The sequence below is a fragment of the Brachyistius frenatus genome, unplaced genomic scaffold (assembly GCF_029030835.1).
Source record: "Brachyistius frenatus isolate BFR_SWC_R1_liver_20210118 unplaced genomic scaffold, ASM2903083v1 Contig_12, whole genome shotgun sequence".
Lineage (NCBI taxonomy): Eukaryota > Metazoa > Chordata > Actinopteri > Embiotocidae > Brachyistius > Brachyistius frenatus.
The window spans coordinates 1,682,848-1,696,287 of NW_027210611.1; the positions used below are offsets into that span (position 1 = coordinate 1,682,848).

Sequence of the window (13,440 nt, forward strand, 5' to 3'; positions counted from 1 at the left end):
CTTTTGGGCCCCACAAATCTGACAATCCAGCCTTGCAAGTTATATGGGAATTAATTAGTTATGAATTCATCATTGACTTTTTTTTTAAAAAATTTATTGTTTGTTTGTTTGTTTGTTTTAACAAGAAAATCTATTCTATAATTAAAATTGTTCATTTAGGTTAAATAAAAATCAATAAACACACAAAGGTCCTGAGGGCCAAGTGTGTATCTGTTACTGTAGGCCTACCTGTAGCTACTTGCAGCATTCACATACCACCGTTTTGATCAAATTGTTACAGACAATTATGCATGAATTACCTTGATAATTAAGACAAATCTTCAGGCAAATTCTTAGGTATTTCACTTCCTGGCTTTATTATTGTACATAATCTTGTCATTATAAGATAACTTCATGGTAAATATGAGATTGTTTTGAAATCTTCGTATTTATGACATAGTAAGTTGTGGGTTTTTTTCACTTGTGAATGCCATGCGCTTCCGTAAAAGAAAACGATGGACCAGAAAAACTCTGACGTCAGACTGTTTCATCAGCACGTAAACAACACAAACAGGAAATAAATCAAGGGAACTCCACTGAAAATGTTAAATGAACACAATTGTACACACACACACTATTTTCAGTTAGCTTATAAAAACGGTAAGTCGCATTTGGACATCACAGTTTAAGGCCCAAAACAACTTTTCACAGGTAAATATCGAAAACGTGTTTGGTCACGTGACTACAGTCCAACGTTTCGCGGGAAATTAACATGGCGACCGAGATGACATCTGCAGCGCCGGACTCGGTGCAATGTCCCGTTTGTTTTAAAGACTTCACGTCTGACACTGTTAACGGACATCTCGACGTGTGTCTGCTGAACGGCGTTACCGACAGCAGCCCGTCAACACCGGAGGAGAGCGGACCTCCTGAGAAGAAATCCCGTATCAGTGCGGAGCCCGTCAACAAATCTGCGACCAGCCCTCCTTCCTCCTCCATGGCAGCTCCGCAGCAGTCCTCGGCAGTGTTTCCTCTGTTTCACAACAACAAGGGGAAAGTTACAGCTCAAAGCGAGCGAACTGGTTTGTTTATGACGACACAAAGTCCCGTCCGCGCTGTCAACAAGGGGGTGAAACGTTTCCTGAATGAGGCTGATCCTGGACCAGCAGCCTCGGAGAACCCGGAGAGCCAACAAGCTGCATCTGCGTCCAACGGACAGACTGTGAAAACGGGTTTAACGCCAAGGACATTGTTTAAAATAGACAAGCCTCTGGCTGATATTCTGAGACCAAACACACTGGAGGAATACTTTGGTCAAAGTAAAGTTGTCGGGCAGCAAACGCTCCTCCGGCCTCTTCTCGACTCCCAGGAAATACCATCTCTGATCCTCTGGGGCCCCCCGGGATGCGGAAAGGTCGGTGTGGAGGTTCACAGCTGAGATGATGATGCAGCAGCTTTCCCTCCCTTTCATCGGGGAGGAGGGGGGGGGGGGGTTCAAGACATATTCACATCCTATACTTGAGTAAAAGTACCAATACAGCAATGTAAAAAAAAAAAAAAAAATACTCCATTACAAGTAAAACACCTGCAGGAAAAATCCTACTCAACTAAAAGTATTCAAATATTAGCAGCGAAATGTAGTTAAGTATTAAATGAATCCTGGTACGGTCCACCTGACTGATTTATTTGTACTATGACATCATTAGATTATAAAACACCCAAAATATTCAAAAACAAAAAAAGTCAAATCATTTCATTTTAAATTTTAACTAGCAAATATTTGGTATTTTTATTTATATGTCAACAGATGATCAAAAGAATTAAAAGTGAATTATCTGTTCATGCATTGATCCTCTAATCGTTACAGCTCGAGATTAATTGACCAACTGTTTGGTCTTTAAACAGAAAACGTGAAACTATTCTTGCAATTTACCAGAACAAAAGATGACACTTTTCCCCAAAAAAAAAAGGAAATATTTTTTGGGGGGGTTGTTGTTGTTAAATCACTTGTGTAAATTGTTTACAGGGGAGAGGATCGTTTACAAAATGACTAAAGCCAAGAATTACCTTTTAAGTAAGATAGAAGACAGATTGGTCGAACTTGATAAATCTAGCTTTAAGTAATTGGTTGTAACATTAAAACCACACTATTCCACATATTCTATTAACCCTTCAGATTGTTGTTTTGAAATATCCAGTATCACTCTCGGCCCAACTGCACTGTGTATAGAGAGGTCGGGGCTCGCCACCGTTCTCTTGGTCAGGTGTCAGTAGAGCATGTTAATGACTTCTTGGGTATGCCGAGCTACCAGCGTAGATTGTTGTCCAGCCGCTTGTCATTCTTAGACTTTGTTGACATGCTTTCTTAACACGATACCTCTTTAACGTCTCCTGTCAGTTGTCTTATAGCGTTCAGGTTTCCCCATTGAACAGTTATTTTTGGAGCTGCCTATGAGGAGCAACAGTGGACAGATTCAGAAGGCTCTCAGAGGAAGGTGTATTGTATGATCCCCCTCTGCAGTGCACACATTTGAATTCAATTGCTCCTGTGATTTGTTTTATCTTTCAGACCACTCTCGCCCACATAATCGCCAGCTCCATTAAAAAGGAGGGAACAGCTCGTTTCGTCACGCTGTCTGCCACCAGCACGTCAACCAATGAAGTTAGAGAGGTGATCAAGCAGGCGCAGAATGAGTTGCGACTGTGCAAGAGGAGAACCATCTTGTTCATAGATGAGATTCATCGCTTCAACAAATCCCAACAGGTGAGAGTATTGAGCCAGAAAGATGTGCTCTGGATCAAAGTTTGCAATGTTAGGCACAAAGTCCAGCCAGTGATCAGAATAACTATTGAGGCGCAACGATAGAATTTCTACATTGTGCTACAGGTCATGTTTGGATTTATCCCCCTTTTCTGTGTCGTACATATGAAGTCGTGGCAGCGTCAATACGTTTATTGTAGTCTGTTAAGATGTTTTAAGAAGTCCATCCTCCTGCCAAACCACACTTACATTTTCTCTGCAGGAGTAAATATAGCGGTGTAAATAGTTTACAGCCCAGTGTGTCTGCATCACCGGGCATCATTGAGAAAATGTCACCCAAATATTCACTCAGTTGATTCCCTCACAAACAATCCAATTCCTCCAGCTCCGACGTCTGATCCTTGGAAAACATTTATTATGGATTTAGAGTCCGTAAAAGAAGTGATTCTACATACAGATTCCTTGATTTACAGTACGATATATTTTTTTCAGTTGAATGCCTGTATGCAGCAGTTCAATCAGAGTTCTGCTTGTTTCTTCTACTTTTATTTTAAAAACTACAGCTTTAGTAAACCAGTCTAGGATTCTGTAAAGTCCTGTGTTAAATACCCTTAAATCCTTATATCAGATAGCAACAAGGACTAGTCCAAATCTATCTTTAATGACCTCGTAAGCATGACAATGCATAACAGAGTTATGCAAGTGACTTTGTCTTGTGTTGGTGGCATGAAAATGATCAAATCCCCTTTTTTTAAATGAAGTTTTATGAAGGTAGTAGAATAAACACTCACCCTTGATATTGCACGACTTCACAGGTGGTCTGTCTTCTGTGCTGTTTTGCTTCGCTGTCTGCGCTCACCTTTCTGTTGTCACTCAGAGTGTGTTGTGTATCTATAGGACACCTTCCTTCCTCATGTGGAGTGCGGGACAGTAACTCTGATTGGAGCCACCACCGAGAATCCGTCCTTCCAGGTGAATGCTGCCCTGCTGAGCAGGTGCAGGGTGCTGGTTCTGGAGAAGCTGTCAGTGGAGGCAATGGGCTCGATCCTGGGCAGGGCCGTGGCCACGCTTGGGATCAGAGTCCTGGGACAAGATCCGGCAAATCCCAATGATCAGGACCAAACAGATGGACACGAGTAAGTGCGTCTCCCGGCGTCACACAATCCAGAATCCTTTGGTTAAGTGGAAGGCCTTCTCATTTTTTCTTGGCTTAGTGGGTTCAGTTAAATCATTTATGGGAGGCGTGTGTTAGTAGTTGTCGGAGCCACAGCAATCCCCTCAGCTCTGGTCTGGTCTGGTCTGATATGTTGACAGAAGAGGTTTTGGCAGATGGGTTGATGGCTGTTAACTTCTGGCTGCAGGTGGTATGTGATCTACAGGGAGAGCTATATTATTATTATTACATTACAGCTGTATCATCTGTATGGTTTGGGATGCAATGAAATCTGGGCCTGTGACACATATTGGGATTAAAGGGTTAGCCAGTTTATTTGAGGCTTAAACCACAGTGAATCTCTCTCACTTTTATGTTGGTATATCACCATGGGAACCTACAGTGTAATCTACTGAGCGAGAAGCAAAAGTACTACATTTACAATAAATAGATTAACATAAGTTATATATAACTACAGTTAGTTAGTTAGTTAGTTAAGTTAACATATAAGTTACTTTGCTTTGAATGATTTTCATATCAGAGTGACTCCTCTTGTTTGGACCACAGTGGTGCTGCATCATCTTACATACACTGTCAGTGTAGATAAATGTGAAGAAATGGCATTATAGCATATATACATGTGATGAAATAGACCGTATTTAATCAGTTTGATGGATGAGTTTTTGTATTTTGACCGCCCACCCCTGAGCCTGGTTCTGTCGGAGGTTTCTTCCTGTTAAGAGGGAGTTTTTCCTTCCCTCTGTTGGAGGTTTTTCTCCCTTAAAGAGGAGTTTTTTCCACTCCTAGCTTATGTGGGAATTGTTGAATTGTTGGGTTTCTCTGTATAATATTGTAAAGTCTTGCTGTAAGGACTTTAATGTGTTAAGTGCCATGAAATAACCTGTGTTGTGATTTGGCGCTATATAAATAAAGTTGAATTGAATTTTCTTCATCGTAGCCCATATTAAAAAAGTATTGACACAGATACAGTATGTCTGATATGTCTGATTGTTTTTAGGCCAAGAACTTTCATTGAACAAAAAGCCCTGGACACCATAGCCTACCTTTGTGATGGCGACGCAAGAACAGGAATCAACAGTCTCCAGCTGGCTGTTCAAGCTCAGGTGAGCTTGATCCGACCAAACCTGTCAGCACAAGACGGTCCTCCTCAGGAGATACTGGTGACGGAGGAACACATCAAAGAGGGTCTCCAGAGGTCCCATATTCTCTACGATAAAGCTGGTAAGCTCAGATGTGCTTATGTGTTAATTCAATTTACTTCAATGTTATATGTATAGCGCCCCAATCACAACACAAGTTATTTTTTTAGCACACTTAACAAGGTAAAGTCCTTACAACAGTACTTTACAACATTATACAAAGGAACCTAACAATTACCACATGAGCGGCTGGGAGGTAAAAACTCCCCTTTAACAGGGAGAAAAACCTCTAACAGTATGAAGGAAAAACTCCCCTTTAACAGGGAGAAACCTCAGACAGAACCAGACTCAGACGTGGGGCGGTGTTCGGCCTCGACCGGTTGGGGTGAGGGGAGGGCAGATGTTATGGGACTTATTCTCCAAAGTAGCTCCTGTAAAGCATAAAAAATGTCAACTAATAATACCATGACATGTTCTTGTCCTTTTTCTTTTTTTCATTTTGCACAGCTACCCTACATATCTATATCAACAGTTTTGTTAAGGACTGGACCAAAACGTAGAACGCCGTCTGAATCGTACGTCCCTGTATCGGTTCTGTCCTGTTCAGAATACACCTGAATCATCTGTAACTTTAGATGAAACATCGATATAACTTTGAAGCGTTACTAATAGTGGGCCTTTGGCAAAGAGGGTTTCACACAATTAGAGGCATATTGAAAGATTATTTAAGGGCGGGTATCAGTTACTACATATTTTACAAATCAAAATCCTCTCAGTAGCTTGAGTGTAACAGCTGCCGTCAATCTCTTCAGGTACATAACTGCATGTTTTGAGCTTAACAGCCCTATCATATCACTTCCCAGTAATGGTGATCACTGTTCCTTAGTAGAGCACCCCTGCCCTAAACAATTATGGATTTAGGACTCTCCTCCAGACTTGTGTGCTGTACAACTAGAACAACTAGAAATGACTGTAATCAGGTGATTGCATAACTATAATAGCTAAATAACGCAGAGATTCAGTGTTTGCTTTGTTCTCCTAGTTACAACACTACTACTCAGCGCTGTGGTTATTAACCGTCCTGCAGTTTTAGCCGCTCCAATCGTCTACGCCTTTCGCAGAGCGTCCATCGATAACTCCCCCTCATAAGACTTATTAGTCCTCCACACTGTCCTGTTACACAACACCCAGCTGTCCCAAAACATAGAGATTTACTGTTCCCCTCCGTACAGGGTGATGAAACTCTGTCTCAGCTTGACTAATGACCTTCATGGAGACAGCATTTGTCTCTTCATTATGGCTTTGTATGATCTGATCAGTCTTTATTTTGTGTTTCTTTGTGTTAGTGCAGCATTTACATTTATGAGACAATATGTTTGTAATCCAACCATTCACACCAAAGTGATGAACTTGGGAAAGTGGTTGATTAAATGCCACCTGCAGGGGGCTCCTCTTTCCTTGCTACATGTAGTGATGTGTGTGTGTGTGTGTGTGTGTGTGTGTGTGTGTGTGTGTGTGTGTGTGTGTGTGTGTGTGTGTGTGTGTGTGTGTGTGTGTGTGTGTGTGTGTGTGTGTGTGTGTGTGTGTGTGTGTGTGTGTGTGTGTGTGTCTCATTTAAAGGTGAGGAGCATTACAACTGTATCTCAGCGCTACATAAGTCTATGAGAGGCTCCCATGAGAACGCCTCTCTCTACTGGCTGGGCCGCATGCTGGAGGGGGGTGAGGGTCCACTCTACGTGGCTCGCAGACTGGTACGCTTTGCCAGTGAGGATGTGGGTATGTGAATATATCTTATCTCAGCTTGTATTTATTTACGATTCTCCAACTTGAATCATCTAACATACAGTTGACAATCACCGAAAAAGCAGACTGCATTATTCTGATTCACCCATCTCCCCGCATGGATTGCTTGTAATTTTTTTAATGATGTTGGTAATGTTTGTACTGTACTCAGTCATTGTTACACCACTGACATGAGCATTTCATATGAACCAGAGAGTAGGCTGTGCCTTCAGTGCCTTTTGGTTGTTCCTAAATCAAAGCTCTTAATTAAAGACTCCCATCAGCTTCCTTCAGTTTTCCTCTTCTACCCTCCACGCCAGCTCTTTCACTTAGTGTATGTAATGTTATTATGCTAGTATATGCACTATATCACTATGTAAAAACCAACCATTTTATTTGTTGGAAAATTAAAACCTATAAAGGCAAATAAAGCCATTAAATAGTAGTAATTCTCAAAGTATTGTTTTATATATTTTATGTTATTCAGAAGTGATTATTGCATTGTACTTACTCAACAAATTTGTGGGCTGACCCCGAATATTCAACTTCATTTGTTGTTTAGTTGCAGGTAACGCGTAATGTATTACATGGCGTGCAACAGGCTTTGCGTTACAGGCTTTCTAAATTGAGTGCACCTTCTACCTTCTCGTCCTCTTTCTGTCACTCTCACTCTAACACACTCAAACACACACACAAGGACGCCGGTCCTCTTATGTCCTGGCTGCCATCTGTTAGCAGACTAGACACAGATTGTTACCTCGTGAACCTAAAACATATTAGATATTTTCTGAAAGCCTTTTCGTTGTCAAAATGCTCCTAAACAGTATATTTTTAACGCCGTTTGTAGTATGAAAATGTCATAGGAAAGAAAACCCTGACTGGATTGAAACGAACTAATACATGCAGCGAACTTGTGCAATAATAAAAGAGTTTTATTTTATAATGCAGTGTGATTGGACACGTTGCGTCTTTTGTCTCTTTCAGGTATGGCAGATCCCTGCGCTCTCCCGCAGGCTGTGTCTGCCTTCCAGGCTTGTCACTTCATCGGGATGCCTGAATGTGAGGTAGTCAGAGATTGTTATTTAGTCTTTTTAATTATGACATATCAACTCTAATTTTCTGAGAATCTGAGGCTTGCAGCATCAGTGACATCTTTTAAATCACTTTTCAAAACTTATCTTTTTTTTTTTTAAAGCCTGGTAATAATTATAGCACAACATTCTTATTTCCAACATGTGTAACCTGATTTCTTGTTACTGTTGTTGTCTTATATCTTTATTGTTGGGGATTTTTTTTTTTTTTCAATTTCTTTTCCATATTTGTATTATTTTAATTGCCTGATTTTAATTCCTTCAGTCTTGAAAATGTTTTGATCCTGGTTCCTCCATGCAAAGCACTTCATAACTTTGTCTTGACAACTGCTGTATGACTAATCGTCATTATTATTACTATTATAATGTTCACGTTTTTCCCCCGGTGTCTTTACCTCCGCTCTCCTTTCTTTAATCCGTTGCTGATCAGGTGATCCTGGCTCAGTGTGTGGTCTATCTGGCACGAGCACCGAAGTCTGTGGAGATCTACAAGGCCTACAATAATGTGAAAGCCTGTTTGAGAAACCACAAAGGCCCCCTGCCTTCCGTCCCCTTGCACCTTCGCAATGCCCCCACCAGGCTGATGAAAGAACTGGGCTACGCTAAAGGCTATAAATACAACCCTGCCTTCAGCGGTCCCATAGAGCAGGACTACTTACCTGAGGAGCTGCGGGGAATGAACTTCTTCACCTGGACACCTTCCGACCCATGAATACTTCTCGTAATACTTTACCCTGCATCATGTAAAGTCTTAAACCAAAGCTGCTGAAGGAGAACAGTCTTTTGGAAATTGCCAGTAGAGGGATAAAAGCTTAATTGTGGCTGTTGATCCAAATTCAAACTTAAACTGATAATCAGTCAACTATCATAGTTATATTCCAATTAAACTACAATTTTACATTTTCAGTTTCTTTTAGATATGTTCATAATAAAGTCCTGAATTTATTCAAATACAGTAAATAAATATACAGGGTTTGACTTTCAGTTTTCATAATAGTAATTTCTATGTTTACAATGTTAAATATGTGTTAAAATTGAAATGTACATTTTATTTTTTTGTTGAACATTATTGTAGTTCTTATCTGTGTATATTTGAATGAAACACAAGTAAAAAATAGGTTGAGCATTTAACTATATAGTTTATTGTTCCGTCTCATCAGTTGTGAAAACGTCCTCAGTTTTTGGCCATTGTCTGCAGAGAAATATCAAAAGATTAAGTTCATACATTCCACAAAGAGCCTCCTGCATGTCTTTATGCAAAGTGATTAATTTGTGGGTTCCGGGACGCTTCCCTCACCTCACTGATCCAGGGGATGAAAGAGGCCACACGGGTAAAGATTGTGGGTTTTCGAGGGCTATTACATCCACGTCCATCCACAAAACTAGTAACTCCTTCGACGTACCATCGGCCGTCTCTGCCCTCACAGTTCAGAGGGCCTCCGGAGTCTCCCTGGAAGTTGACGATAGATACAGGATACAGGACCACTGAACGACAATATCCGTTTGTTTTACATAAATATAATATCACGTTACATTACATTTCATTTAGCTGACGCTTTTATCCAAAGCGACTTACAATAAGTGCATTTCAACCATGAGGGTACAAAACCCAGAACAACAGGAATCAAGATGTTATGGGGTTGTTTCTCACGTGGCACGCTGACTTGCTTTCTCCTCCGGCACAGACCATTGTTGTCTTTGCTGAGCTACCCCACCAGTCACTTTGACTACACACGCTGTGATCCACCACAGGAAGTAGGGCCTGCTGTAGAGTAGTTGCCCGGGGGCCGCCAGCTAAAGAGAAAATGACAATTTGATGCATCGTTTGAATACAGCACACTCCATATGAGCCAGGTGTCAGCAGCGGGTCTCACAGTAGAGACGACCCCAGCCTGTCACGTAACAGGGCTGGTTGTGGGCGAGAGCAGCACCGTGCTGCGGCAGGCAAGCCGCCTGAACCTTGTCATCGATGACAGCGCTCTTCTCCAGTTTAAGCAGGGCGATGTCATTCCTAGACAACGGGATTAAAAGAAGCATTAAACATGTGAGTAATTACATATTTTTATTTGCGTTGACTCAACTGTGTAGAGTGCCTGTTTTTTTCCACAGGTGGAGGTTTATTTGTTTATATTTATTAAAAATGATCTTTACTCAGCTGCTGTTTGATGGGAGTACACAGAGTAAACATACTTTTCAACGACGTTACATTTCCCTCATCTTTCATAACAGACCTACAAAGCAACATCTTACCCACAAGACACACAGTTGTCATTCCATTTGGGATGGATGAACATTTTTTCCACCATGATGAACTGCTCTGGTCCCTCGTCCTTGTTCATATCATGCTCTGCAAGCACCACCCTGTACGTGTGGAAACTGGAAAACAAAAGTCATTTCAGAAATTCACATCAGAGACAATACATAAGGAAAGGTCAATGTCAGTGTTCCACTCCCTCAGTTCTGCTTCCTGTTCTGTTCTGCACGTCAGTCTTGAAATTTGACGTGATCATCTCAAGAAAAAACATCTTGCAATGAATTCAGGTACCTCACGTGACATTTACTGACCATATCTGAGAAGCAAACGCCACAAAGACACTTTTCCTCACGTGATGCAGTGTGCAGCAGTCAAGACCCAGGTAGGAGCAATAAGTGTTCCTCCACAGGTGGGGAAGAAAGACTCCAATGAAACCTAAAAGAAGACAGAAAGACTTTGATCAGCATAAGTCATGGGTAATTTTGTACATTTTGTTCAGAGGCACACTTTCAGGTAATGTGGGGCAGCCCAACCATTGATTTCCATCATGTATAGTAGGTGTTATAAATACAGTACTACAATATAGTACTGTGGAATTGTTTTAAAAAATTGCTCTAGTATGATCAGTAACTTGTCTAATCAGAGAATGAATTACTAAAACATGGTTTTAAGGTACTAAAAACATTGTATATATATCTTTCCATTAATATGCTGTACTGACTCACCTGCCATGGCCAGCTGTATGGTTGGGCTTCCTCCCCATTCACCACACGACTGGTGTTGGCTGGGTAGCTGGGGACACCACAGCCAAATACTTCAACACAGTGAGAGAAAGAACCAAGACGAGCCAAGTAAGTGTAAGCAAGTTCCCAACCTACGAATGGCTTTCTTCCAAATCAAGGCAGCACCCTTGCTTCATGTTTATTAGGGCCCGGGCACCGATGGTGCAAAAGCCATATTGTTATTCAAGCGATTATTATTATTATTTTCCGTAAAACAACTGCATTTTTGGCTGCTTTATCATACTCAAAAACTCATGAAAGTTGGTACACGCGTTTCTCCCGGCAAAAATAAAATAAATTTCTTATTTTAGTGGAGTCGCGAGTGGGCGTGGCCAAATGGCTCGCTAGCGCCCCCTAAACAGATGTCCCGGCCTACATGCACGAAATATGTCAACTCAACAGGAAGTCTGCCATTTTGAATGTATTCGCCATTTTGGGCGATTCACACTTGTACTTTAACGAACTCCTCCTACAAATTTTGTCGGATCGACTTGAAATGTATTCTGTGCACTCTGAACATGTTTAGAATTAAAAGTTATCATAAGAATTTGTTTTTCGGCGATCGGTGTGGCGTGGTGGCCAAAAAGTGACCCAAAAGTCATCCAAAAAGTCGCCCAAAAAGTGACTATAATTTGGACAACATGCTATAGTATGATCTTTTTTTTAAATCAAGACAGAGGGAGGGATTAAACCCCTAATATTCTTGCTGAGAGGCAACAGTGCTGACGACTGCACCACCAATCTTCCCAGGAGATATAATGCATTGTGACAAATCTTTGGCTCACTGCAACCTATAACTCCACTGTCCACAAATATTCATTCAAACGCGACCAAAATTGCCATGTGACCTCATGAAGATGCAGGTTCGAGCCCCGCTCAAGGTAATCCACACAGTTCACAGAGGGGGCGAGTCCCTCTAAGGGTAAGCCACATGTTTCACAGAGGGCAAGTCCAAGGGTAAGCCACACAGTTGCGGTTTTGTGTTGTAAATGCAGTCATACTAATACCAAACCAAAGCTCAACAATAATACAAAACAAAATCCTAATACCAAATTAAAAAAAAAAAAAACTCAAATCAAAGTCAATTAAAAAAAATATAAGGTGTGTCTCTTTGGATTTCTATCCAAACTACCGCAAACTTTATCCCCCAAAATCCCATTGATACGTTTTAATGCTATAGTATGACTTTTTTTAATCTTATCTTAAGGTCAAACGATGCTCCAAACCTCACGAAACTTACGTCAAGCACCAACTTTCAAGAGTTTTTGAAGATGTTAAAGTCGCCTTTTTTGGCTATTGTTTTTAAAGAAGAATAAGGAACGAGATCGAGAAAAAAATGTAAACTACAAGGGGGAATATGCCAACCCTCGCGTGCTGCACGTCGGGGAGCCGGCGGCCCCGACCCGCTGGATTCCCGACGTGCAGCGTGCGAGGGCCCGCATATCACTGCTTGCAGTTTGAATTTTTAGTTGTAATGCTCTTCACTAAATATGGTGTGTTTAATGTAAACTTACCAGTTGTGACAACCAGCAGGAAGACAAGAGCCAGTTCCATCTCTTTCGTCCAAAAGAAGTGACTTCTCAAGCAGAGCTATTTCTGGGAATCAGTCCAGACGAGACCAGACACAGCCTGGGAGTTTTCCTTCCATTTTCCAGATGGTGAAACTCCTGTGTACACAACAAAGAAGTCAGATAAAGTCTGAAATTCAAACCGTGTACATGAGGTGCAGACTGAGATATTCCTATAATGCAATACAATATAGACACCTTGTATTTTATCCACATTTCAGATGTTCCCTTTACAACTGTGAGAAAGATGGTGTCAGTCATAGGTTGTTTTGGACCATTTACCATTTTCTCCGGATCCCATACTAAAAGCAACAATTTATGGCATTTGGTGTGTTCTCATGGGTAAAATAGGAAAATGGAAAGTTATACTGTAGATCCGATAGACAGAATGATAAATCCTTTCAAACAATCCAATAATAATTGGGGTGTTTTCAGGGATTTCGTTTCACCTTTCACAAACTCGACAATTGATACAGCTAAGACAAACTAACACGTCTTTAAACATTTCAAAGTGATGTGTACATATGGGGAAAATATCTATACCACTATAAATCGATTTAATTTGGAAATTATGAGTTTTTGAATTTCGTTTGTTAAGGGTTTGGGTTTTGTCATTGAGAACTTCATAAATAGGCATTATTGATTAAAAGCCGATGTAGCTTTGCCCTGATAGGGATGTAAACATTTTCCACATGTATGTGTCAATTAAGGGAAATTATGTATCCCCATAAAATCGACTTTATTTTTTTCATCTGCGCCTTTATCTATGTGCTTTTAAAGGGTTTCATTTTCGTCGTTTGACAATGCAACCCAATTTTTTTTTTATTTTATTTTTTTGTTTTATTACTCCCCGCCACGCGGGGCCGCTGTGAACCCGGATGCTTACGTAAGCGAAAAGCGGCAGAAGAAG

The 13,440-nt window shown here is 40.9% G+C and overlaps 2 protein-coding genes across 3 annotated transcripts; one reads left to right on the top strand and one right to left on the bottom strand.

Moving 5' to 3' along the window:
* The first annotated feature begins 694 nt into the window (after positions 1–694).
* wrnip1 (WRN helicase interacting protein 1) lies at positions 695–9,619 on the top strand. 2 transcript variants are annotated; one of them, XM_069692079.1, is made up of 7 exons: positions 695–1,393; positions 2,549–2,743; positions 3,638–3,876; positions 4,912–5,135; positions 6,674–6,829; positions 7,820–7,899; positions 8,357–9,619. In XM_069692079.1, exons 1-7 carry the CDS (start codon positions 752–754, stop codon positions 8,636–8,638), a joined length of 1,818 nt encoding a protein of 605 aa, XP_069548180.1. In that variant the 5' UTR covers positions 695–751; the 3' UTR covers positions 8,639–9,619. The 2 variants fall into 2 exon arrangements, with proteins under 2 accessions (XP_069548180.1, XP_069548181.1); XM_069692080.1 differs by having other exon boundaries at positions 7,820–7,894; positions 8,357–8,530.
* LOC138617166 (proproteinase E-like) lies at positions 9,049–12,831 on the bottom strand. Its single transcript, XM_069691920.1, has 9 exons — positions 12,813–12,831; positions 12,477–12,558; positions 10,906–10,972; positions 10,533–10,615; positions 10,177–10,302; positions 9,801–9,937; positions 9,578–9,720; positions 9,224–9,376; positions 9,049–9,118 (listed from the first exon to the last, which is right to left on the bottom strand). The coding sequence occupies exons 1-9, from the start codon at positions 12,829–12,831 to the stop codon at positions 9,101–9,103; spliced, it is 828 nt and encodes a 275-aa protein (XP_069548021.1). The 3' UTR covers positions 9,049–9,100.
* Positions 12,832–13,440: the final 609 nt, after the last annotated feature.